General features: G+C 44.4%; 3 protein-coding genes across 3 annotated transcripts; 2 read left to right on the top strand and 1 right to left on the bottom strand.

Annotated features, from left to right (window-relative positions):
- The first annotated feature begins 5,507 nt into the window (after window positions 1-5,507).
- Window positions 5,508-6,993, top strand: LOC127292422 (leucine-rich repeat extensin-like protein 6). Its single transcript, XM_051321814.2, has 2 exons — window positions 5,508-6,108; window positions 6,202-6,993. Exons 1-2 carry the CDS (start codon window positions 5,609-5,611, stop codon window positions 6,845-6,847), a joined length of 1,146 nt encoding a protein of 381 aa, XP_051177774.1. The 5' UTR covers window positions 5,508-5,608; the 3' UTR covers window positions 6,848-6,993.
- Window positions 6,994-10,746: 3,753 nt separating this feature from the next.
- On the bottom strand, window positions 10,747-12,734 carry LOC127292421 (pentatricopeptide repeat-containing protein At2g02980, chloroplastic). Its single transcript, XM_051321813.2, has one exon. The coding sequence runs from the start codon at window positions 12,677-12,679 to the stop codon at window positions 10,859-10,861; it is 1,821 nt and encodes a 606-aa protein (XP_051177773.1). The 5' UTR covers window positions 12,680-12,734; the 3' UTR covers window positions 10,747-10,858.
- Window positions 12,735-21,932: 9,198 nt separating this feature from the next.
- Window positions 21,933-24,192, top strand: LOC127292423 (uncharacterized). Its single transcript, XM_051321815.2, has 2 exons — window positions 21,933-22,483; window positions 23,817-24,192. Exons 1-2 carry the CDS (start codon window positions 22,119-22,121, stop codon window positions 23,878-23,880), a joined length of 429 nt encoding a protein of 142 aa, XP_051177775.1. The 5' UTR covers window positions 21,933-22,118; the 3' UTR covers window positions 23,881-24,192.
- Window positions 24,193-24,638: the final 446 nt, after the last annotated feature.

Consider the following 24,638-nt stretch of genomic DNA (forward strand, 5'->3'; position numbering starts at 1 on the left):
TTTCTAATTATTTTTTACTCCCTCTTTTTTTATTTTTTTCAGAATTTCTTGTATTTTCGTTAGTCTCTAACTACACTTTATCTCTAGTTAAATTACTTACCCGTGGTCAAACTTCCCGGTCGGTCACTCATCCTCACACTACTCCCGCACTAGCACGCTTAACTTCCGAGTTCCAACCCGTTTCACTTCCAAGTGCTTCACGCGCATGTTATTGATAGTACTATCATATCAATCCTATTAACATGTTGGTCGATGTCACACTTCTTTATTGTTTAAAATCCAAATAATTCTTTTAATAAACAAAAGTAATGATGTAATAATAATGTTGAATAAATAAATAAAATAACTTTTTAATTTGTAATTTTTTTTAATTTTTTTAAATTTTGTTTTGCCAAACCTAAAACCTGAAAATTTGAAAATCTATAATTTGCTAAAAGTAATAGTAATATTTAAGGACTCAAAAATCTTATAATTATTAATTTTAATTTTTAAAAAATAAAAAATATATAAAATTCTAAATTTCTGGAAAAAAACTAAAATCTTCCTGCTTTCATATTTTCATTTGAAATTTTGAGAATCTAAAAATTGGCTAACCGGGTAAACCCAGGTGAATTCGGATGTAACTTTTTCCCAGGATTTTTTTGATATATTATACTTTTTTTTCCGACATCATATGCAAAAGTTAATGCGATTTTACCATTTTTCAAACTTTTTTTGCAAAAAAAGTCAAAATTCGAATTTCTTAATTTCACCGAATAGTAGGTTGCATAACATACAAGAATCTGAAAACATTTTATTTTTTGAATTTTCTATCATTTTCATTTGTATTTTACAAAGCAAAAAAAGACGATCCAGGGGGGGAGGGTGGAGATGCGTGGGGAGCAGGAAAACCTTTAGTACCGGTTCGTGTCACGAACCGGTACTAAAGACCTTACGAACCGGTACTAAAGGTCTAGGCAGTGCAACCGGTACTAATGCACCCTTTAGTACCGGTTCCCTTACGAACCGTGAGTGTTGTTTGTTCATAATCCGATGAACTCCGTATTCTAACATACACATGTCCATGGCATGTAGGGGAAGATTGGAAAGGCATGGATTGATAAGGGTAAGTCTTGCCACGGAGGACATGAACTTAACCATCCAAGGGTCCGCTCTTTTTGCCACCTTAACCATCACATGACCCCAATCCAATGTGGTAATGGCACTCTCCAATCAGCAGACCCAGGTGTGTGAAAAGGGAAGGATCCATGTTTCCATGTGTGTGTTCAAAACAAAGAAGAGGTAATAAAGCTATATCGAACCACAATGTATCACTTAGCTAGTAATGATAGTTCTGCTCAGATCTTCCACGAATGCTACTTCTGACTATTTAAAAGTTGATGAGAGCATCATGTGTTATGATATGAAAATAACTGTGTGCTATGCTTCCCCAAAAAGGGAAAATTGATCTCCTATGACCTATGCTATGCTAGTGTAGCCCGATATGACCTTTTGGTTTCCATTTCAGCGTTTTCACGTAAAAATGCTAAACTAAATATCTCTGTTCAGTGAACTCGGAAACGAGATGCTGCTAGCTAGTACTTCTGAAACAAATCATGTTTTTTTTTTGCTCAATGGATTAAAAAAATATCGGGCTAGATAGCCTATTTGTAACGCCAGAAAGTTTAGTGCATGATTTATGATTTCCTTTAAGTGGAACGCTCATCCTTTTGTACCAACTAACAGGCTAACTGAAACCTGATATTAACTGCTCAAATAAGCAAAAATGATCTATTGATGCAGAGGCTGGGGCGATGCTCCCATATCTAGAAAAAAATAAGCAAAAAAGAAAAGTGAACTATATATCTTAGAATCCAGATGACCCATCACCCAACAACATTTAGGTTAAATAATATCATGACATAGATTAGCTAATTCCCATGGAGAGAATCATATGCAATGATGGTAGCAGTATGGCACCCATTTGAATAATTAATTGAGCATTCTGGTATTATTTGGTCAAAAACATACAGCAGACATGAGGAGAAAATATATAGTATAAAATGGGGAGCAAATTAGCTGAAATGGTCATGTCAAACACTTGCAACTTGCTGAAATGATTATCTAAGGTCAAATTTGAACAATTCTAATATTGTATTAATTAGAAGATACACAGGTTTCTTGTGTAAATCAAGCCCGGCAAACGATGTTCAACTGATGCAGATCTGAATCGGTACTGGATAACGACATTATTGTTGAAGTCTATCCGCAAAAGAACATATAGTTGAAGGGAAAAAAGTGATCACAAATCATAGGCAGAGTGATATAAAAAGGCCTCGCAAATCATTAGGGAAAACGAGTTATCATCTCATCTCACCAACGGGGCGATTCGATCAGATAACCTGACGTGCCACCTGATGCCGCTGCCGGCCGGCGACGACGACGAACAGCAGAAGCGGCAAGCAGCAGGTCACGTCAGAATCCGATGCGGAACAGGGGTCGTGACTTTGAGGTTCCCGCGGCATGCACACACGAAAACCGCATGCAAAATAACGGTAGATTACGAGCGAAATCGCAGTGATCAAGAGCAAATAACACAATTAGGACGGTTGACCCGCTAGCTTGCACTGCGACATCATGCAAAATGATTGAAGCAGTCACCATCTGGAACAGAGATAGTAGTACATAGGTCTAACAGACAGGGTATTGTGCTCTTTTTAGTTTATGGTTTGTGCTAGATGTTCCCCTTGTTTGGATATCTATTTTAATTCTTTGTTTACGCTCTGATCGAGCAGGACGGCTACTGCAGGACGATGGTTTGGGTTCATGATACTAGAGAATGGCTGATGTGCCTGCTGACGTGGTCCCACGCGGTATCACTAAACTCTACTCGTTTTCTTTGGTTTATCTTTCTGAGTTTCAGTACAACAACTATAGTTCTTGTAGGGTCGATGCTCATCATGACAGATAACTAGGGACTCCTGTACGTAATTCTAGATAGGTCTTCGAACATATATAAGCTACATCAAAGAGGAGCACTAACACGAATTTGGTGGACATGGGTACACGTGGATTCTTTATGAACAGTAAAAGAACAGAAAAGAATACTAAAAATATAGCATAAATCATGTATGTAGAGAATGTATGGAGGTAGGTGCATGTCAGGTTTGAAACTGAAATACGAAAGTATCTAACTTCCGTGAAAGACAAAAAAAAAATCAAGTAACAATACATGAACCTTAGAGCATCTCCAGTCGCGTTCCCTAAAGGGAATTAGGGCGCACCGGACGTTTAACTTCCCCCGCCACGCGTTCCAAAGACCTTTTCGGTTCGACGCGATCCAATACGGTGTCCGGCGTCCCAAGCCGTTCCCGCTACACAGGGGACGCCGCAGGGACGCCGGACAGTAGGCACCGCCCGTCGTCGTTGTCCCCAATATGATCTCGTAGAGCATCACGAAGGCTTAAAGGAGAGACATTAACTGCGTTGGCGCCTGGATCTAGCCCAACTTCTATTTGTTTGCTTTGTTGTTTGTTAAACGGTTAATTTATCTGATGTTTGAATAAAATCCTTAAAAAAAATTGGGGACGCGGCTGGAAATAGATGTGCCCCAAAAACGGCACGTGGCGGTTTGGGGCACGCGGCTGGAGATGCTCTTATAATGCAAACAAATACAAGTTCTATATATTTTCTCTTTTTATATGTAGGCCACACATAAGAAAATATTTTTCTTAAAAAAATCGCAAGTATCAAGGCAATATGTACGTGTTATTTCAATTTTTTCTGGAACTTTGAAATGAATTTTTGAGATTATTTGAAAATCAGGTCCGATGTTCTCCTGGGTATTTTCGGTTACAAAACAGATTGAGACATTTGTGCAAATGTTTTCCTTTTTAACAATGTTGGATTTGATGGTGGACACAAATTCGAGTTGTGGTGAAATTTCTGTCTAGGTAAAACAAGTTCTTCGTATTCATATCCTATAACTTAATTTGAAAAGTCGTGCTTATTTTCGGCATGTATACGATAGTTTTGAACTCGTGAAAATCCTAGCAGTCAAAAAAGGAATCTTCCTATGGCAAAAACTTTCTCCGTAGGAAGCCATTAAAAAAATGGGGTATGTCTATCACCTAAATCCTAGCAGAAGTAGACGCTAAGGGCATGCCCAATGCACTGCCCTAGTGGTACTGCTTCACACCTTTAGTTAGATTCGGGTGGTTCAAAGTAGGTTCGGGTGAGGAGGCAGCCTCCTCTTTAAGAAATGGGATCTTAAGCCTTAAAAGCATGATTTTTGGAGAGAGAAAGAGATACATAGTGTCATATTTGTGGGGTCTATTCTCTTTTTTTTTCTGACTAAAGTTGTAGCTTTCATTGGAGAGATAAAATTCACCATATTGCTTCTGACAACTTTTTTACATGGAGCAGCTAGTTATGTATGTCACCATTGCTCATGCCCTAATAGTAGCTCAAAATGATGACGAACCGAATAGTGAATGCAAGAAAAGGCTAAACAAGTTGTGCCTTTGTACTATTCCAAACAGGAAGCATCGTTGAAGGCCACATCGTCAAAATCGTGCAGGCCACATCATATAATTTTGGTGGTTTGCTCGTGCTGATTGGTTCGTGAAAAAACAAAAGCATACATAAGCACAAAAGCTAAAGAAGCTATAAAAGGAATAGCTTAAGCGGCCAACAAACACGGGGAATAACTAGAGCCGAAGGCATCTCCATCTTTCTCATAACTCATAAGTTAAACGAAAGGATCATATAGAGTACCAATACTTGGCATGGGCAGGTCATCATTTGATTCAGCACTAAAAGAACATGAGTTCATAGTATAATCAAGCTCGGCAAGAAAGATATATGCCAACACCGTCACAGAAAAATGAAGTTTTATTTGTGGAAAGGTGCATATAAATGATGATATGAGACTGTGAGATTTCCATTAACAAACAAATGCAACCGTGCAAGTACTCTAGAACGGAAGTTGGGGCTCAAAGTAAGAGAGTAAGAGACACGAATCAACAACCAAGTCAGGCAACACCGCAACAGCAGAGTTTTCGCACAAAACGGAAGTGTAGGACAATCGGAAGAGATGGCGTCTTGCTAGTGTGCATTTCATCCATAACAAATGGAGAATACTTTATACACTCTTTTGGTACTACTACTACTAACCCTGAAGAAGATGGGTAGTGTAACTGTCACTCAATGTTGACCGTGTCTTACAGACACAAAAAGATGCCAAAAAAAATGGTTACAAAAGCACGAAAGCGAAAGTCAATTTGCTAGGTAGGAAAAGCCTGAATCACCCACTCCCAAAAAAGTCCCAATATGAACAAAATCGTAGCGACGGATATTGCAACACGAAGCAGTCAACCAAGCATGCATGCCAATGATCCAAAACTTTTTAAAAAAATTAAAGGAGAAAAGAAAGAGGGCAATGAACAAATTATGCACTCACCAACGAACACCCAAAGAATAATACAAAGCCCAGGAAAGGTTCCAAAGGAAGTGCCTATATAAACCAAATTAAACGCACGGCAACAGATACTAAAACACAAATCAGAAGAAAGCAAAGCAACCAACATTCCGTTGCCCGGCCATCGACCAGTCCCATTGCTGCACGGTGATGATGAGGTCGACGGCGGCAGTGTTCTTGGCGATGGTGGTCGTGGCCACGCCGTTGCTGGCCTCTTCGCAGCCGATGCCGGCGCCGCCCGCGCCGCCGACGAACAACTCGCGGCTTGAGAAGGCTTACGTGGCGCTGCAGGCGCTGAAGCGCGCCATCACGGAGGACCCCAAGAACCTGACGCACAACTGGTGCGGGCCGGACGTGTGCAGCTACTACGGCGTGTACTGCGCGACGGCGCTCGACGATCCATGCGCGCGCACCGTGGCGTCCGTGGACCTCAACCACGGCGACCTCGCCGGCACGCTGCCCGAGGAGCTGGGACTCCTCACCAACCTCGCCGTCTTCCACCTCAACTCCAACCGCTTCTGTGGCACCCTCCCCGACTCCCTCCGTTCCCTCCACCTCCTCCACGAGATTGACGTCAGCAACAACCAGCTCTCCGGCAGCTTCCCCTCCCAGCTCCTCTGCCTCCCCAACGTCCAGTACGTCGACATCAGGTACGTCCCCCCTGCACTCCACCTGTACCTGCACAGCAAAGAGGTTTTATGGGTGTAACGTGTGTGATTAACAATGTCTGTCGGTCTCTGAAGGTTTAACAACTTCTGCGGCGAGGTGCCGGCAGCGGTCTTCGAGAAGAAGATCGACGCGCTGTTCATCAACAACAACCACTTCGAGTTCACACTGTCGGAGAGTTTCAGCAAGTCCACGGCGTCCGTGATCGTGCTGGCCAACCTGCCGCGGCTGGGGGGATGCCTGCCGAGCAGCATCGGCGACATGGCAGGGACGCTCAACGAGCTGATTCTCCTCAACAGCGGCATCTCCTCCTGCATCCCGCCGGAGATCGGCAAGCTCGACAAGCTCACCGTGCTCGACCTCAGTTTCAACAACATCACCGGCACACTGCCAGACAGCATCGGCAACATGAAGGCGCTTGAGCAGCTCAACATCGCACACAACAGGCTCTCCGGTGAGATCCCCGAGAGCATCTGTGCGCTGCCTCACCTCAAGAACTTCACCTACTCCAACAACTTCTTCTGCGGCGAGCCACACCGGTGCCTGGAGGTGCCGCACATCGACGACCGGCAGAACTGCATCGCTGGACGCCCAGACCAGCGGCCTGGCGAGCAGTGCATCGAGTTCCTGCACCAGCCGCCGGTGCACTGTGACGCGCACGGGTGTTTCGCGCCACCATCACCGCCACCCCCGGTGTATGCGCCTCCACCGCCGGTATACTAATAAGTGGCAGTAAATGGTAATACTGGAATTTGTAACTGTTTGCTGCCTTTGGGCTGTGAGAGAGGGTAAAGTTGCACACATGTGGTACATACTGTAATCTTTATTTTTCAGAGAAAAGGTAATAATGGATTGATAGATTTGCATTATAGAGCTTAACTGAAGGCAAAGAATCATTTCAGTGATCTATACGAACTCTTTCCTCATCTCAAGAAACTATTGTTTTAACAATCTAATACGTACTGTACTATACTATATAATCATATAAAAATAATGTGCTTGCAGTGCAACTTCTGCAAATATTTGATGCAGTTATTACTTGGATCTGGGATGCAGTTACATGAGGGACCATGCTATGGCAATTGAGTTCAGAATTAGGAGTTTGGACCACTGCTAAAGTGGGAAAAGAGCGAGAGAGAAATATATCACTGTTTACTGTTTAGTTGAATCAATTAAGTTAAACGTATTATAGCAAGTACATAATATCATGCCATTTGGCAATTCAGATATCAACCACTGCCAAAAGGCTCCATTTCAAAAGAATATGTACGTCCTAGTCGAGGAAGGAAGCTAGAAAAACACCGAGGACAGAGGAAGTAGTGGAAAACATAGACTAAAAAGTAGGCAGGATTCTAGCCAAGGTACACCCAAATTATGAACAGTAATGGGACAAACGCAGTTGATAACGATTGGTCAAAGAGGAATTAATAAAAAGCAAGTACCGCTCATGGATTCCAGCTGCAAAGAGAGAATTCTTTTACTCGTTGGTTGATCAACTCACAGGTCAAGAAGCTTCTTCTACCTCGCGTCTTGGCTGGCTCCAGGCAGGCCAGGATTCCTTTATGCAATCCACTCGAACAAGACGGATTCACGGTTTCAACCTGCCCATATAAGTTTTGCACAGCTTCCCTGTCACACGCATCAACCCACTAAAAACAGTTAACTGAAGATTACGGCATACTATTTCGAAGTGTATCAGTATAATACAGCAAATCAACTAATTTCCGGAGAAGGACAAATGCAGACAGTAACCGTATGCATGGTAGCAAGAACATATCTGGTACGACTAGAGAATATATCTACAAGAATACAAAATTAATACACGAAACTTAGTGGTCATGCAGCATGGCATGCATGGCTGACCCTTTCGTCATTGACCGGTTGAGTGAATGACAGGCTGGTACAGTATATGTTAAAAAACTGAATCCATTTTTTAGATTTTTTTTACAGGAAATCTATTTGCAGATAATGGAAAAAGAGAATGAAAATGCGGCTACCATGAGGACTGAACCAGTGTTGGACCAAGTAAAAACATGCTACTTGCCGTAGAATAATTAACAAAGAAAGCTGATGGAATTCTTACATCATTGTTTAAGTCATGAAGGTACAGAAAAATTTATGTGATAATCAAATCCCTGAAGTCCTAATGCACTGTCATGTTCATACGGCAATGTCATGTTTACCAAGTTAAATGAAGCACAGCAATCTAAACATATCTCACCATGTATTAATGTTGGCTGATTTAGAAAGTATTCATTTCGTTCATCTAAACAATGTGGTCTGCTAACCTATTTATGACATAACATAGAGATGATGAAACCAAACTGATACACTATTCTGTGTTGGTAGCAGCAACATGGGGTCTGAGATCTGACTCCGTTATGACTATTCTTAGACACGTACTGGTAGGGAATACCACGAGTTTTATTAGGACAGCACATGCAAGAAAGAGATGCATGACCAACATAAACCTTGAAGGCCCAGTCAGGTCATGAAGTGTTGATTCCATTCAATAGACAGGTAGGTTTACAAAAATGTTTTGGAATACCTCCTGCTCTCCAATGGTATCAATTAGATTCAAATGAGGACAAGAAGAAAACACAAAATACCGTTGCTGGATATGTTACAGACACAATGAACTCAATCAAGTATGCGATGTACCAATAGACTAGTAGACTACAGACCATGCCCCAGTATTAAAATCACCTGAATAGTACAAGCTACAAGGGGAACCAATCAACTCGTACAATACCAAATTACATAGCAGATGTTACCTATAAAATGTGGCAAAAATTCTAGCATCATATAGATATATAAATATGCAGATGGTCCAACCATTGTAACAGATATGTGGTCACAATTTATTAAATATGCATTTGCAGTCAGAATTTTGAACCATTTTAACCCCCAAAGGCCCCTGGAGCAGCAGTTGACTAGACACAAATTTATATTGTGTTTTCAGCGTCATGTCACCATCTTCCACTGAAAGAACGGAAACCACATGATTACGTTTACAGATTGTTTGCACTATCCTACATGAATCCTAACAATAGGGCTATCAAGGATCAAAGGATAAACCACATTTGTAGAAAGTAGCTACTCATTTACAAACTGAGACTTCATTTTGCTTCTCTCAGGCTGATGGCCATACAGGAGGCAGAGTTGTATACTAAACAACTATTTCCTTTAAAAAAAGGACGCACCCAGTGCTGAGAGCTCCCGCACTGTGCGGGGTCTGGGGAAGGTGGCAAGCCTTACCCTCAAGAAGTGCAATGTGAGGAGACCGCGACTCGAACCTGGGACCTCTCGGTCACAGGCGATGAGGCTCTACCGCTGCACCAGGCCCGCCCTTCAACTATTTCCTTTCCTTGGAAATATTTTAAACATTATGTACTGTACTTATATTATCTGATAATTGTTCCATTTATATATGACTGAACTACATAGAAAGGCACAGTGCTGATCTGCATTGCTAGCATGGATCTGGTAAGGTGGAGCAAATTATCAAGTTAATCAGTACAAAGCAACTTTATTATAAAGTAACTGTGTAAGGCAAAATATCTGATTTTCTGTTTTTTCATGTGCAAGAGTAATAGTGTTGATCAAAATAATACTAATAACATTTTAAGGTCCAGTCCAGGTGGCGTAGTCTTATCACTATTACACTATACATATGGGGAAATATAAACATTGGAACCTGAGTGAAAAAAAAAATTCATGAAAGTGAACAAACTAGCATCATCAGAATAACCTGCTTGGGCTTATGGGCTTGGTATAATATATTAGTAATATGAAACCAAGATGGTAGGATAATACTTTAATTGACGATGTACAACATCAAATGGAGATGTGAGTGATCAAAATTCGTGGGATATCCAGTAACTGACGAGTTGCAAGGTACGTACAAAATGCATTGAGTTCATGTTTCCTCGGGTTTTCACGGAATCGGGTATCCCTGAACCCAAACCCCATACCATGACCCGGATGAACTGGATTTGCAAAAATACTTCTAACTACAAAAGAAATGTACTTAATCCAACAGTAATGGAATCAGGTTAGCACATACCATGATTATCAAATTAATTACACAGATTTACAAGCTAAAAATATGATTTACTCGCAAGAAACAAATAGCAACTAGACAATGTTATTTTTTACAACAAGGCAAATGTTGCACATCTTTCCATTGAGAAGAGGAAATAAACAGTTGGGCACAACAAGTTCCATTGAGAAGAAGAAATAAACAGTTGGGCACAACCAAGTTCAAGTGCCATGAAACGGTATATAGGAACAAAGAGAACAAGTGAACAAAAAGAAACTACCAGGTATTATTACAGCTATTGTAGAACTCCAAACTGCATACAGACTCCCATGTTAGCTATCACTTACATTGATGCTAAGAAACTGTACTGCAATCTTCCTATAGACTCCTATATCACTCACACAACTTCTTACCAGAATCTTCGTGTACCTATAACAGATAATGTTCTGCAAGGATCATGGTAAAGCATGTATGCAATCCAGACAGGAAGTATATATAGTATTTGGCTACGGGTATGACTAAACAGTACATATCGAGTAACAAACTTGGGTTAGTTATTATTGTTCAGTGTCATCAGCCCTTGCAAAAGTATCCAATTATCAGCTATTTTTGCATGCATATACAAGTTGACCATACCTGAATAGATACAGGAAGGATAAAGCATCAGTGTACAACAATGGTCTTCCTAAAATCTACCAGTAGTCTCCACAAGAGCAGACCCCATCCTCAAAGTGGTGGAAGCGATTTAGATCTCTGAGTATGATCCGCCTATTAAAGAGCATCGAGACAAGCTTTGCCATTGAGTGACAATCTGGACATACACGGAGGTTCTTGACAACACGGAGAGTAGTTCCTGGAGATGTATTTAAAATCCCGAAAGAAATTGCCAGCTTCTCACTATGGTATCTTAGGCTTGTGGCCTTCTCCTCCTCGCCCATTTCAACATGAAATACATGAGAGGTATTAGGGACATAACCAACAAGTTTAAGCTGCTCAATCACTTGGTCAACCATTCGACGTGCATCTTGTGATTGTGGGTGTCTTCCATCTCCTGCGAAGAACTCATGAACCCTATTATCTATCTCAATTGAGCTGCAGCCTGGCACCTTTACGACCCCCTTTTCATTCATCAGCTTCCTTACCCTGTTCATCTCTTCCCATTCACCAGTGTTAGCGCACAAATTCGAGAATATTACATAGTCTCCACCATGAGTATCATCGAGCTCAAGAATCCTCTCGAAGACACGCCTTCCGAGATCAACATCTCCACGGCCTCCACATGCCGAAAGCAACGTCCTCCATAAGATGGCCGTGGGCTTTATGGGCAGCTCATCAATGAACTTGTAAGCCCTTTCAAGCTGACCCGACCGAGCTAGCAAATCAGCCACACAACCGTAGTGCTTTATCCCAGGAACGATCCCGTACTCTCTCATGCTGTCGAAGTACTGGAGCCCTTCGGTCACCATGCCAGAATGGCTGCAGGCATAGAGCACACCTATGAACGTAACATCGTCAGGCTTTATCCCTTGCTTCTTCATCTCTTCGAACAGCGTAATGGCCTCCCTGCCGTAGCTGTGGTTAGCATACGCCACGATCATCACGGACCAAGCTTGCCTATCTCTTGATTCCATCCCCTCGAACACGCTGATGGCATCCTCCAAGCTCCCGCACTTGCCATACATGTCGATCAGCGCAGTGTTGACCTTCACGAGCGAATCGAGCCCGACCTTCTTCACATACTCATGGATCCACCTCCCGAGCTCCAGCGCTCCCAGCAATGCGCACGCCGAGAGCACGCTGATCAGCGTCACGGACGTCGGCTTGAGCCGCTTCCCCTGCATCTCCCGGAACAGCACCAGCGCCTCCCCAGGCCGGCTGCTCCTGACGGCCGCGGTGATCATGGCGTTGTACGAGACCACGCAGTCCCCGTCCACGCTGCCGAACATCGCGCGCGCGGCCTGCACGTCCCCGCACTCGGCGTACATGTTGATGAGCGTGGGCAGGACGTAAGCGTGCCCCGCGGCGCCGACCTTGACCGCGACGCCGTGCGCCTGCCGGCCCTCCTCCGCGGCCCGCGCGGCGGCGCACGCCTTGAGCAGCGACACGAAGGTGTACGTGTCCGGCGCGACGCCCTCCTCGAGCATCCGCACGAACACCCGCGCCGCCTCCGGGAAGGCGGCTGCCGCGCCGGCGCCGGAGCGCGCGTAGCCGCGCAGCAGCGTGTTGTACCAGACGACGTCGCCGGGGCTGGGGATTCTGTCGAACACCTGGCGCGCGTACGCGAGGTGGGCCGGCGCCGTGCCCTGGTCGGTGCAGAGCGTGAGGAGCCTGGTGACGAAGGCCGGGTGCGTGGTGAGGCCGGACTTGACGGTGGCGGCGTGGAGCTGGGCGAGCGCCCGGAGGGTCGTGCACTGCGGGAGGTAGGGGAGGAGCGGGTGGGGCGGCGGCGGGGTCTTGGATTTGGCGGGAAGGAGAGGCGTCGGCGTGGCGGTTAGAGGCGAGGACGACGACATGGCCGTCGCGCGTGTTACCTATCCTCTGCCGAGTCGAGTGAGGGGCGAGAGAAGCCAGTGGATCGTCTCCTCGTCATCCGGCCAAGATTGGATGCTTTGCGGCTTGTGCTTACACGTGGGCCCAACGGGTCAGAACTCAGAGTACAGTAAATGAAGCAAAAAAAAATGCTATAAATAAAAAGAAACACCATACCCGGCGCTGAGGAGATACTCTGCAACTCACTCGGCAGGAGTCCGAGCATCTCCACCGGATTCTCCCAAGTAGATGTCAGCAGTGGCACCACAAACGCGGCCCCGAAGTATGGTGCCAATAGAGCACGGCCGCCTCGACGAGGTTGAATTAGCGCGAGCGCTCGCCGTCGGTGCCTCTTCCGCCGCCTCATAGTTGTGTGTCATGTATCGTGGAACGCTGGTGGTGGCGGCTAGGGTTGGGAGGGTTTGGATGGAGACATTGGTGTGGAGGGGGCGGGGGGTTAAGCACTCGGGGGAGCATTGATGCCACGCGGGGAGTTAGGTCGCCGCCTTGTGTGCGTCCGTATGGCGTCTGGCCTCCACGCCGCCTCGGGTTTCGACAACGACCGCATTGACGCGTCTTTAAAAAAGCGACTAGAGCCGTGTCTCTCTGACGAGCCTGCGCGTAGGGGCGGATACGGGGTTGCCGACGGTTTTATTGGGCTCAAAACCACGTCAACGCTTTATTGGGCGCGCTAGTGTGAGCCCAGTTTTACCACCGGCCCCAAGTGGTTGTTGGGGGCGCTATTGGGCTCCCCGGTGGAGATGCGTCACTATAGGCTGCGCTATTTGACCATCTTTAGCTTGGTTGTCGATTTTGAAAATGATTTACATGCAAAGTTGACGAGAAACGGGAGTATTGGCAATGGTTTTAGAGGGAAAAAGTAAATATATTTAGATTATTGATTGTTTGCTTAATTTTAACCACCGGTCACTCTCAATCTCTCCTATATATTACAATATGAGACGATTGTACTTCCTATAGAAGTTTGAGTCTCCTCTTCATGATGCAAAGTTGGTTTTTCTAATAAAAAATAAGGCCAAACTAAGACAAACTCTCCTCCAACAGAGGCAGGGGAGGAGGAGAAGAATGGCCTGGGGACTCTAACCAGTGGCCCCCACCATTTAGTCCAGGCAATGTGCCCCACCAGTGGGACTCTAGGCTTTGTATAAGAAAGCAGAATTGAGGGGGGACTAATTTGGAAAAAATACACCGTTGGAGACCAATCAACTTAGTGCCACGCCAACAAAATACGGGGTTCTATGAGCGCAAGTGGCCATCTATGGCATAGGCCCTTATATAATCAGTGACCGTAAATCGCGTATAACCATGGATGATGACCTAGGTGCACAATGAGGTTCAGTCACAAGTTTAGTGACCATCGTCCTATTTTAGTCCTATTCAAATGCATTGTCTCAAGTTTATTGAAAACTTGAGGACTCCCATGTACGATATAGAACGACACTGTCCTTGCCACTAACGACACTGTCCTTACCACTGCCGTCCGCCGCAAGTCTAGCAGCATCATCTAGACGATGGTGGGGGAGGTGGGGGAAGGGAAAAGGGTGGTGGACACGGCGGTTGGGGAGATTTCGTGTGGTGCAGTAGAGGGATGATGCGAGGGATGCTGAGACAAGCTAGAAGAATGAGTTGAATTCTTTGGAAATTTTCCAAGAGAAAAAACTTAAATTAATCAGAAACATATTCTTTCAAATGCAATTTTGCTCATTCTATTTCTAGCTTGTATAGTTGTATCTGACACCTAGTGTTGACAATTTATTTGGCAACCGATTACATGGTGTCAGTAACAAGCTTATTATACTATATATAAAAGCTGACCACATTTGCTTCACCCTCATTCACTTGGTTACTGTTGATGCACATGAACAATATCATTTGAAAATTGCTATATGAACACTACTTGAAAAAAACTACACAACCTCTTAACTTTTTTAACACAACAAAATACTACTAGCTTCTTCTACGTTATCTTTGGAAATATATAGTAACTCCACATATACATTTGTCACCTATACTACTGTCATCTTTTATCTAGAGAAATACTACAACCCTTTTACACTGTATCTTTGGAAAAAATATTAGCTCCACCCTCCGCCGTCTCTTTCAGCCGGGAAAAATACTATCTGCGAACAAAAATAATTCGCCCATCCGCTGCCTCTTTTAGCTGAGAAAATAACATGGTATTCCCTCAGAACAATGATTTGCCGCGCTAACAATATTTAAAGACTGTGATGGTAATTTCTCGGAGGAGATCGTCAGTCGAAATAGTTAGCTTTCATAATAATTTGTCGCGTTAACAATATAGCGGTTATTTTCTACAAAGCGGTAACTACCTATAATTTCCCATAATAATTTCTCTGGGCAATCCTTCAACGTCAACAGTATTTTTTGAGGGCGCATATTACAACGACAATAATTTCTCATTATACTATATATAAAAGCTGACCACATTTGCTTCACCCTCATTCACTTGGTTACTGTTGATGCACATGAACAGTATCATTTGAAAATTGCTATATGAACACTACTTGAAAAAAACTACACAACCTCTTAACTTTTTTAACACAACAAAATACTACTAGCTTCTTCTACGTTATCTTTGGAAATATATAGTAACTCCACATATACATTTGTCACCTATACTACTGCCATCTTTTATCTAGAGAAATACTACAACCCTTTTACACTGTATCTTTGGAAAAAATATTAGCTCCACCCTCCGCCGTCTCTTTCAGCCGGGAAAAATTATACTATATATAAAAGCTGACCACATTTGCTTCACCCTCATTCACTTGGTTACTGTTGATGCACATGAACAGTATCATTTGAAAATTGCTATATGAACACTACTTGAAAAAAACTATACAACCTCTTAACTTTTTTAACACAACAAAATACTACTAGCTTCTTCTACGTTATCTTTGGAAATATATAGTAACTCCACATATACATTTGTCACCTATACTACTGCCATCTTTTATCTAGAGAAATACTACAGCCCTTTTACACTGTATCTTTGAAAAAAATATTAGCTCCACCCTCCGCCGTCTCTTTCAGCCGGGAAAAATACTATCTGCGAACAAAAATAATTCGCCCATCCGCTGCCTCTTTTAGCTGAGAAAATAACATGGTATTCCCTCAGAACAATGATTTGCCGCGCTAACAATATTTAAAGACTGTGATGGTAATTTCTCGGAGGAGATCGTCAGTCGAAATAGTTAGCTTTCATAATAATTTGTCGCGTTAACAATATAGCGGTTATTTTTCTACAAAGCGGTAACTACCTATAATTTCCCATAATAATTTCTCTGGGCAATCCTTCAACGTCAACAGTATTTTTTGAGGGCGCATATTACAACGACAATAATTTCTCATTATAGCCTCTTAACTTTTTTAACACAACAAAATACTACTAGCTTCTTCTACGTTATCTTTGGAAATATATAGTAACTCCACATATACATTTGTCACCTATACTACTGCCATCTTTTATCTAGAGAAATACTACAACCCTTTTACACTGTATCTTTGGAAAAAATATTAGCTCCACCCTCCGCCGTCTCTTTCAGCTGGGAAAAATACTATCTGCGAACAAAAATAATTCGCCCATCCGCTGCCTCTTTTAGCTAAGAAAATAACATGGTATTCCCTCAGAACAATGATTTGCCGCGCTAACAATATTTAAAGACTGTGATGGTAATTTCTCGGAGGAGATCGTCAGTCGAAATAGTTAGCTTTCATAATAATTTGTCGCGTTAACAATATAGCGGTTATTTTCTACAAAGTGGTAACTACCTATAATTTCCCATAATAATTTCTCTGGGCAATCCTTCAACGTCAACAGTAATTTTTGAGGGCGCATATTTACAACGACAATAATTTCTCAACGGTACATTAACTACCTACTATTAATTATTTAAGGCCGCATATTTGTCCGCCGTTCATTTTGCAACGACACACAAGGGTAGTAATTTTTACATGAATCTTCAACCTCAATCGTGGTTCTGGACAGTATTTATCCGCAGATATTTCTTCAGTAGTGCATAATTCTTGAACAGTTATTTCAAAAATCCAACATCCGCCCTCTCTTTCACTCGGGGACATCGAAAAAATATACTTACTTCACTATCTACCACATTTTAACCTGGGATGACCTTCTTCTACTGCATCACCCGCTTCGGTCGGAGAAATACTACCATTTCCTTTTGTAGCAACACCGAAAACAAAAGCACTCCACCATTTGCCGCCTATTTCATCGGCACTTCTATGGTACTTCAGCAGCCAAGATATTGTTTTATTTCTACAATATTTTAACCAACGATCTAGAAACAAAAGCACCAAACCATTGGCCACCTATTTCACAGGCACTTCCACGGTAGTTTAGCAACCCAAATATTGTATTATTTCTATAAAATTGTAACCAACGATCTTGATACCAAAGGCGTGATCGAGTTTTAGATGTTTCTTCAGCTGTTTTTGAAAAGGAATCCCGCACTCTTAAACCTAAAAAACACCGTTTTAAAAAAGAATGCCGCACCATAGACAGCACGGGCGCGGCGTGCGCCGCGCCGCAAACTTCCTAGTGATTCTTATAAGGGTGAGAGTGTTTGCCATTATTTGATCGTTTTGGTTATCTAGAAGTGACAATCATTTTCGATCATAAGTTTTTCTCATGTAGGTTATATGTCGATCTGCCGTTAGTCGTCTCTAAAACGCGTGCAATCAAGACAATATAAAGGCGTCTACATAATTAGAGAACAATGTGAGGGATAGTTCTTTATCCAACGTGGATGACAACGTGATCTTGGGTTGGACCTCCATCACCATTTGCGATCTACAATTTCTTTGATGATTATCTATTTTTCGTCATTTCTTTCTCTTTTTACTAGACTTGTTCTTTTTTTTTTGCGAGAAACTAGACTTGTTCTTAGCTATGAAGTGGTCCGACGTAACGCTTACTTTTTTAAAGTAATACAACACATATTACCGAAAAAATGATACTACTATATTAAAAGGATCATGTAACTTTTAACGCGCAATCAAACAAGCAAGCAAGAAAAAAAATGGTGGATCAAATCGTACCCCACGAGTTACACAAGGAGCAGAGCTAAAGGAAAAAGGTCAATGCAGGTAGATGAGATAGGTACAAAAGAACAAGGCTTGGTCTCGACCGGGTCTGCAGTGACGTACAAAAGGCATGGAAATCTAGACCCGAAGCCAAAGGTCGTCGTCGGCAGGAGGGATCAACCGAACCCACATCAACCTGTTCTGCGCGCGTGATTTGGATAGAGATAGATTAATGAATAATGATCCGATAGACGGTACACGGCCCGAGCCGATCGAAGCCAGCCGAGCCGGTGCAGGGTCGACGGTGCGCATGTTCCACTTCCACGAAGCCGGTGACAACCCTCTCGTTTGACTCGGCAGCTAGCGTTCGTTCGGTCGTTCACGCGCGAGCGGTGCCATGCCATGCTGCCACCAATATCGTTCATATGTCCGTTCACGCTTCATCCTCTCACATCGTCTCTAATGACGATGAGGGTGATTGGTCAATAGGTTCACCGTCGCATGGTCTAGCTACGGACACCGGCTCACTTGTGGGTGAGGCGCCAACGAAACAACGATCGAGCTACCGCGGTGGTTTCTATTAAAAGCACTATCTTGCGATGCAAATCTAGATCACATAATTTGCATACACACTTGTGTTTTACGTAACGAAGGAACTCTCGCGCTTATACTGAAACTCCCGGGCTTATATTCTGCAGCAGCATCGAGCACACCCATAGTTCCTATTCCTTCTTTCGTTCCTTTCCTTTGCTCCGATTTATTCATACATCCCAGCGTGCCATTGCAGCATATACTTGTCTCTAGTTCTTTAATGAGTAAAGTGTGAAATAAACCCTGAATTTGTAGAGGATGTTGGAATAGAACCCCGTACTTCTAATCCCGGAAATTAGCACCCTAAACTCATCATTCCCGGTCTATTTTTGCGCTTGGGTAGTTTCCAAACAGTGATCCTATGACTTGGCTTGAGAGTTCTCATCTCTCTCCCGTTGACATCAAGGGCCCACGTGTGATGTGCATCGTCTTCATGCCCCCATATTTCCTTCTTTCTCGGTCGGCGCTCTCTGCCGTGTCCGTGTTCCCTCCACCGCAGGGTCCCTCAAAAAACAGCGTAGCCTTCCTTCCCGGCGTCCTCCCCTTCTCCTCCAACTCCCATCTCTCGTCGGCGTTCTCTCCACCACATGTCTGTAGCTTACCGCCGCAGCCTGAAGAGCGACGCGCGACTGAGAGTTATACTGCGCAGCCTGAAGCTCGTCGCAGGACCGGGATCTTGAGGGCGCGACCTTCAGCACATCACGGGACCGGGAGCTCGACGACGCGGCCTGCAGCACCTCGGAGGACCGGGAACTCTCCGGCGCGGCCTGCAGGACGGCGCCTGACCGGAATCTCGTCGGCGTAGCCTAAAGCACGGCGCGCGACTGGGAGTTCTACGGCGCCGCATGCAGCATGTCGCGGGACCAGGAGCTCGACGGCGCGGCCGGTGCACGTTGCGCTACCTGGAGCTCGACTATGTGGCCTACAGCATCGTGGGCGACCTGCAACTTGATAGCGCGCAGCCTGCAGCTCGCTCTATTCTCATCCACCTGCGCTGACTGGTTGGCCGCCATTAGCGTCACTTTTGAACCGCGCGCTTACCTCCAGGTCAGGTTCACCTGATCAGCTTGGGCTGGAACACCACACAACGCATACCTGCATGGCTGCATTGCCGCGGAGATGGGGAGCTAGAAGACAGCACCACGGTGCAGCTAAATCGATGACACGCTCGCGTCTATGCCGGAGGCAGCAGATGCCATGGCCTAGCTTCCCTTGATGGCCCAGAGCAGATGCCATGGCCTAGCTCGACTATGCGTACAAGGACGATGAAGAGGAAAGGACGGACTCTCGACTGCCACGTCAACAAATCCCGAGTGGAAACGAGCTTCACGTAAATATAGACCGGGAATAGTGAGTCTAGGGTGCTAATTTCCGGGAATAAGAGTATAGGGTCTGATTCCAACCCCCTCTACAAATACAGGGTTTATTTCAGACTTTACTCTTCTTTAATCCTTCTCTTTCCCACTATACTCTCTCGCCAAGTATGCCTTGAGTCATTTATTTGTCTATTCAATATGTCACCCCGTCTGAAGAGAAGATCGTCGAAAAGAATGAATATTTTCGTGGAGCTCAAGAATAGAAACATGACCGTTTGATGTGCAAGAGGCCCTCAGGGCATGTCTTGAAGAAAGGAGAATCCTAGTGTACACTGCGGGGGCAACCTTTTTAGGGAGGGTTAAATGGAGAAATATTAGTATTTCACCACCCTCCCTCAAACACTGGCATTTTATCTTTAATCCTTCTCTTTCCCACTATACTCTCCCACACCAAGTATGCCTTGAGCCTTTTTTGTATTCAATTTCTCACCCCGTCTAAAGAGAAGATCGTCGAAAAGAATGGAGAGTTTCATGGAGCTCAAGAGCAGAAACATGACTATTTGATGTGCAATCGGAAAGAGCCCCTCCAGTGAAAACATGGAGTACCACAACCTGATTACGCCGGATCAATTAAAATCTAAAAAAGTTGGCAATAGTTGGATGAACTAATCTCATATGTTCCTATAGAACCCCATATTCTTGTGTAAAGCATCCCTCCGTACTAGTGGATAAATGAAAAAAAATCAAGGGGATTGAGTTTTTTTTTTCTAAAAAACGCAAAGGACCTTCGCGCTTCATTGTATTAAAAAAGGAAGAGTTTTGGTTACAAGTCTCCTAAGAGATGGTGTTACAAAAAAAAGGAGAATCCTCCTGTCGGAGCTTAGTGCAACTCAGGGGGGCACCGCCCCCCTACCCCTAGCTTTGTGCAAAGTTGTGAAGATTTTTTAGGGAGGGTTTAGATGGAGAAATATTAGTATTTCACCGCCCCCAAAACACTGTCATTTTATCTTTCGCCCCCTGATTTTTGGTGAAGCTTCGCCACTACTAGTGTACATCCCAACTCATCAATAACACGAGTCTCATTCCAAGAGCTCTAGATTGTGCGCACAAGGCGGCTTCCTCCTTGATCTTGATCAGCAGGTTTTGGGTCGATGGTTGTGCTTGTTGAAAACACAATCATCCCCATGCCTCCATAATCCATATCATCCAGGGCAGTAGCAACGCGGCCATTGCAAGCCCCTTGCGGAGTGGTTTTGGCGTTGCCGGTTTAATATCAGCTAGCCAGTCAGTGATATGCATCATCGTTGTCCGAGGTCATCCGTAGCCGTGAGAGCGCCTCATGCTAGACTTGCTTGGCGAAGGGCCACTCGATCAGTAGGTGTCGCATGGTCTCTGGATGTTGATCGCAGAGCAGGCATAACAGGTGGAGTTGGAGTCCACGCCTTGGGCACCGTTCCACTGATCCTCTAAGGCCATCGATAATAAGAATTTTACCTTGTGTGTCGCCCAGGCTTTCAGATTGAGTTTGGGTGAAAAAAAGAGTTTCATCAAATTCACCCCTCATAATTACACCCTACTAAGCAAGTCCTAATTAAATTTGCAAAATTCAAAAAAAAATTTAAAAGAAATATTGGAGAGCACTATATATCAAAAAATGAATTCTTCTTCAATTATAATAATAGTAAGAAAAGAAAAACTGGCCGAGACCACGTCTTCCTGCGACAGCGACACTACTGTTGTGATGGCAATAGATATCCCTCCTCTCTTCGAGAGGAAAAACAAGAGCCATAATAAATCCCAATCTCCAAGGACCAGTACGCACTAGTAGTATAGTTGCAATTTATCCATTGGCTCCAGCGGATCGATTCTCATATTTTTATGGGCGCAATTATCTCCTTGGCCCGCTCCTCATGCGTTTGTTGCTTTGCAAGTTGGATGCAATGCAATTGATCCCTGTGGGGTAGCAATAGCATAGCCAAGCCAAGGAAGAAGGCTGCTGCTTGGCCTGGCTGCCACCATCTTTATCGGCTGGATTCCTTCCCTTCTCTCGGGCTTCCTTCTCGGAGACCCACCTCCCCCCTCCTCATCCTCTCTCCTCCTCCGCCTATGGTCCCCGGGCAGCAACCCTTTTAGTGCAAGATTCAATCTGCTCCTGCTCCTCCCTGCCGCCGCGCTGTTCTTGCCGCACAGATTCGCCCCGCCCCCTTTTCTTGGTTCTTGGCCGGGCAGTTCCAGGTTTTCTTGATCCAGTTCCGCTGTGCTGGCGAGCGAGGCGCTGCTCCGGGGCCAAGATTGCTGCTGCTCGCCGGAGACGGGCTCGCGCTCGCATTCCCGGGCCGCCTCGATCTGCTCCGGGGTCAGATTTGATCGGCGTGGCGCCGCCGGGGTTCCGATTTGGCGTGTCCCGGTGTGCCCCGACTCCCCCTCTTTGATGAGGCTCTCGCACTGTGAGAGCTACTGCGCCTCCCCCCCTTGCTACATCCCCTGCCTCCCCAAGTCCAAGGATGCTCCGCCCGGCGCCGGTGCTCTCTCCACGCCGCCCTGCCCGGTCGAGGACAAGCCGCCCCCCGTTCAGAAGTTCGAGCCGGTGGAGGCCCCGGAGAAGAAGGACGACGTTGAGAGCAGGAAGGACGAGGACGGCGAGAAGACCTTGGCGGCGGCGGCGGTGGCGCCACCGAAAAGCAACCTCAAGAAGCCCAACTGCGCCACCGACGGCGTGTGCGCTCCCAAAGGCAATGTGAAGTGGCTTGATTTGCTGGGCAAGGATCTTACCGAGGTCAGGGAGTTCGAGCCAAGGTATAATCAATCATCCCAAATCTTCTTCTCCACACCTCCCATGAACTGGTTGATGAATTTGATTGGATTTTTGTTTTGGCGTAGTAGTGGTTGCCGATTCATGGGTGAATTATTGTCCTGTTGACGTGTATGATGTTCCGTTTCAATTAACTAGGCGAATGTTTTGCATGCCCGCAGTTTAGTAAGCCAAATCTCTATACCGGACCTGATCCTCCTGAATATTAAAGCCTAGTGTGTGTTGCGCAGAGTGTTGACATACGAGAAAACCATTCCCCAATGCCAGAGGTGTCCTTTTTAATCTATTTGCGCCCCCTTGAATGATGTCCGGCATTCTTTTGTTCTTCCGAGAAATCAGCTTATTGAGACTAGGAGGGGACAGGTCACCACAACTAGAGATACTCAATGATAATATTTACTTAACACATCTAAAGGTCTTACAGCCCCAGCAGTTCGAGAGGCGTTGTCGTGCTGTCCTCCAGTTCTACTATGTGCATGGTCTTGGCGGAGAGTAAATTTAATGGTTCTTGCGTATGTGATGGGGTCAATTTTATACATGTGTTGAACCGGTAGGTGATGACGAGATCAGCTTGAACTGGTACATGTCTTGGTGGAGTGTAAATTTTTGTTTACGGGTAGATGATGTGATCGATTTTATACATAAATTCGGGGGCTTGACTTTTGTAATGAGCTTTATTTATTACGAAAATCTAGCTTTGACTTGTTAAAATATTCTCATCAAGTTATGTAGTATATTCTGATTGGTAATCTACTAGACTCTAAAGGCCATCATCCGAACATTGTCAAAAAAAAGTCTTGTGTGCATATGTTTTCAACCTAATAATAGTTTGAGGGCTATACCCGTTCCATTTATACTCTTATAATTTCAGTCCTTAATTCATTTGTGCTTTTCTGTGTTTAGAGCTTTGAAATGACTTCCACGTCTTTGCAGAAACATGTGGTAATGTAGCTTTGTTAATAGTGTTGTGTACCAATCAAAGTGTAAAGTTTGATCATCACTATGTGCCAACAAGAAAATTCCTGACCGCCTCATTGTTTCCCTTTCACCTTTGACAAGTGACTAGTTGCGGTTCAGGTCGAGAATTGTTTTCTAGATCTATATCATGATTGACAACATGAGTGTGCTGTTCCCATTCAACAGTGGTATCTTGAAAGAAGCAACAAAACAACAAAAGTGAACTTCATTATTTTCCGAACAAAAGTGAACCTCATTTGTGCTCCTCCTTACCACAATAGGGAGGACTTCAGTGCCTTCTAGATTTGATGCTTCTTCTCATGGCTGTCTAAACTCACATTCCGTCTCTTATGATTACAGTGAATCCGGAGATTCGTGCGACGATGGGGATGGCATGCCAGTATGTGTCTGTGTCATCCAATGAACCAGGAAGAATCTTGTCAGAGGGTCATGTAAATTCTGTGAAAAATTAAGGGGTGCAGCATTTCTTGCCTGTACCAGTTTCATCAGTACATGCTGCCATAGGTGCGTAGTTGTAGAGGGTTTTTCTGCCATTTTTATCAGTCTCAGATCTGTGCGTGCGTGTGGTTGGGTCGTTCGTTGTGGACCTTTGTCTGCTGGAGCGAGTGATACATTTGACACTCTCTCGGTGATGTAGTTCAGAGTCTTGCTGCTGCTTCTGTAAAGTTCCCATACAAAGATATTCAGTCAGAAGACATAGATCATGTGTTAATCAGTTAGAAGAAGCAGAAGAAAAAAAAAAGATGCACATGCATATGTGTTGGAAACATGGGGAAGCGACATTTTGCACATGGGTGCTTTGCATATTTTGGAAAAATGATGGGATTCATAGATGTACAGCAAGCTGATAGAGCAGCATGTGCACTGGGAAATTTTTATTAGTGAGAATGTGCAATTGTTTGCAGATAGAATTTGGCCGGCCAACTTTTCGACAAGCCTAATTAATCAAATTGGCAGTTGACTGGTTGGTGTCCCATCGATTTGTGGCCACAGTTGCTTTACTGAAAATTGGCGCCCAACCAATTGGTAGCCCATGTTGATTTGCTATAATTTAGCATGTGAATTTAATGCCAGCCATTCTAGCCTAAATGTTGGCAGACCTTGGCGTGGCCGATGATGATGGGCTTGCGGCTTGCCGGAAAACTGGCACCGACAACCTGA

The sequence above is a fragment of the Lolium perenne genome, chromosome 4, assembly GCF_019359855.2.
Source record: "Lolium perenne isolate Kyuss_39 chromosome 4, Kyuss_2.0, whole genome shotgun sequence".
Taxonomy (NCBI): Eukaryota; Viridiplantae; Streptophyta; class Magnoliopsida; order Poales; family Poaceae; genus Lolium; species Lolium perenne.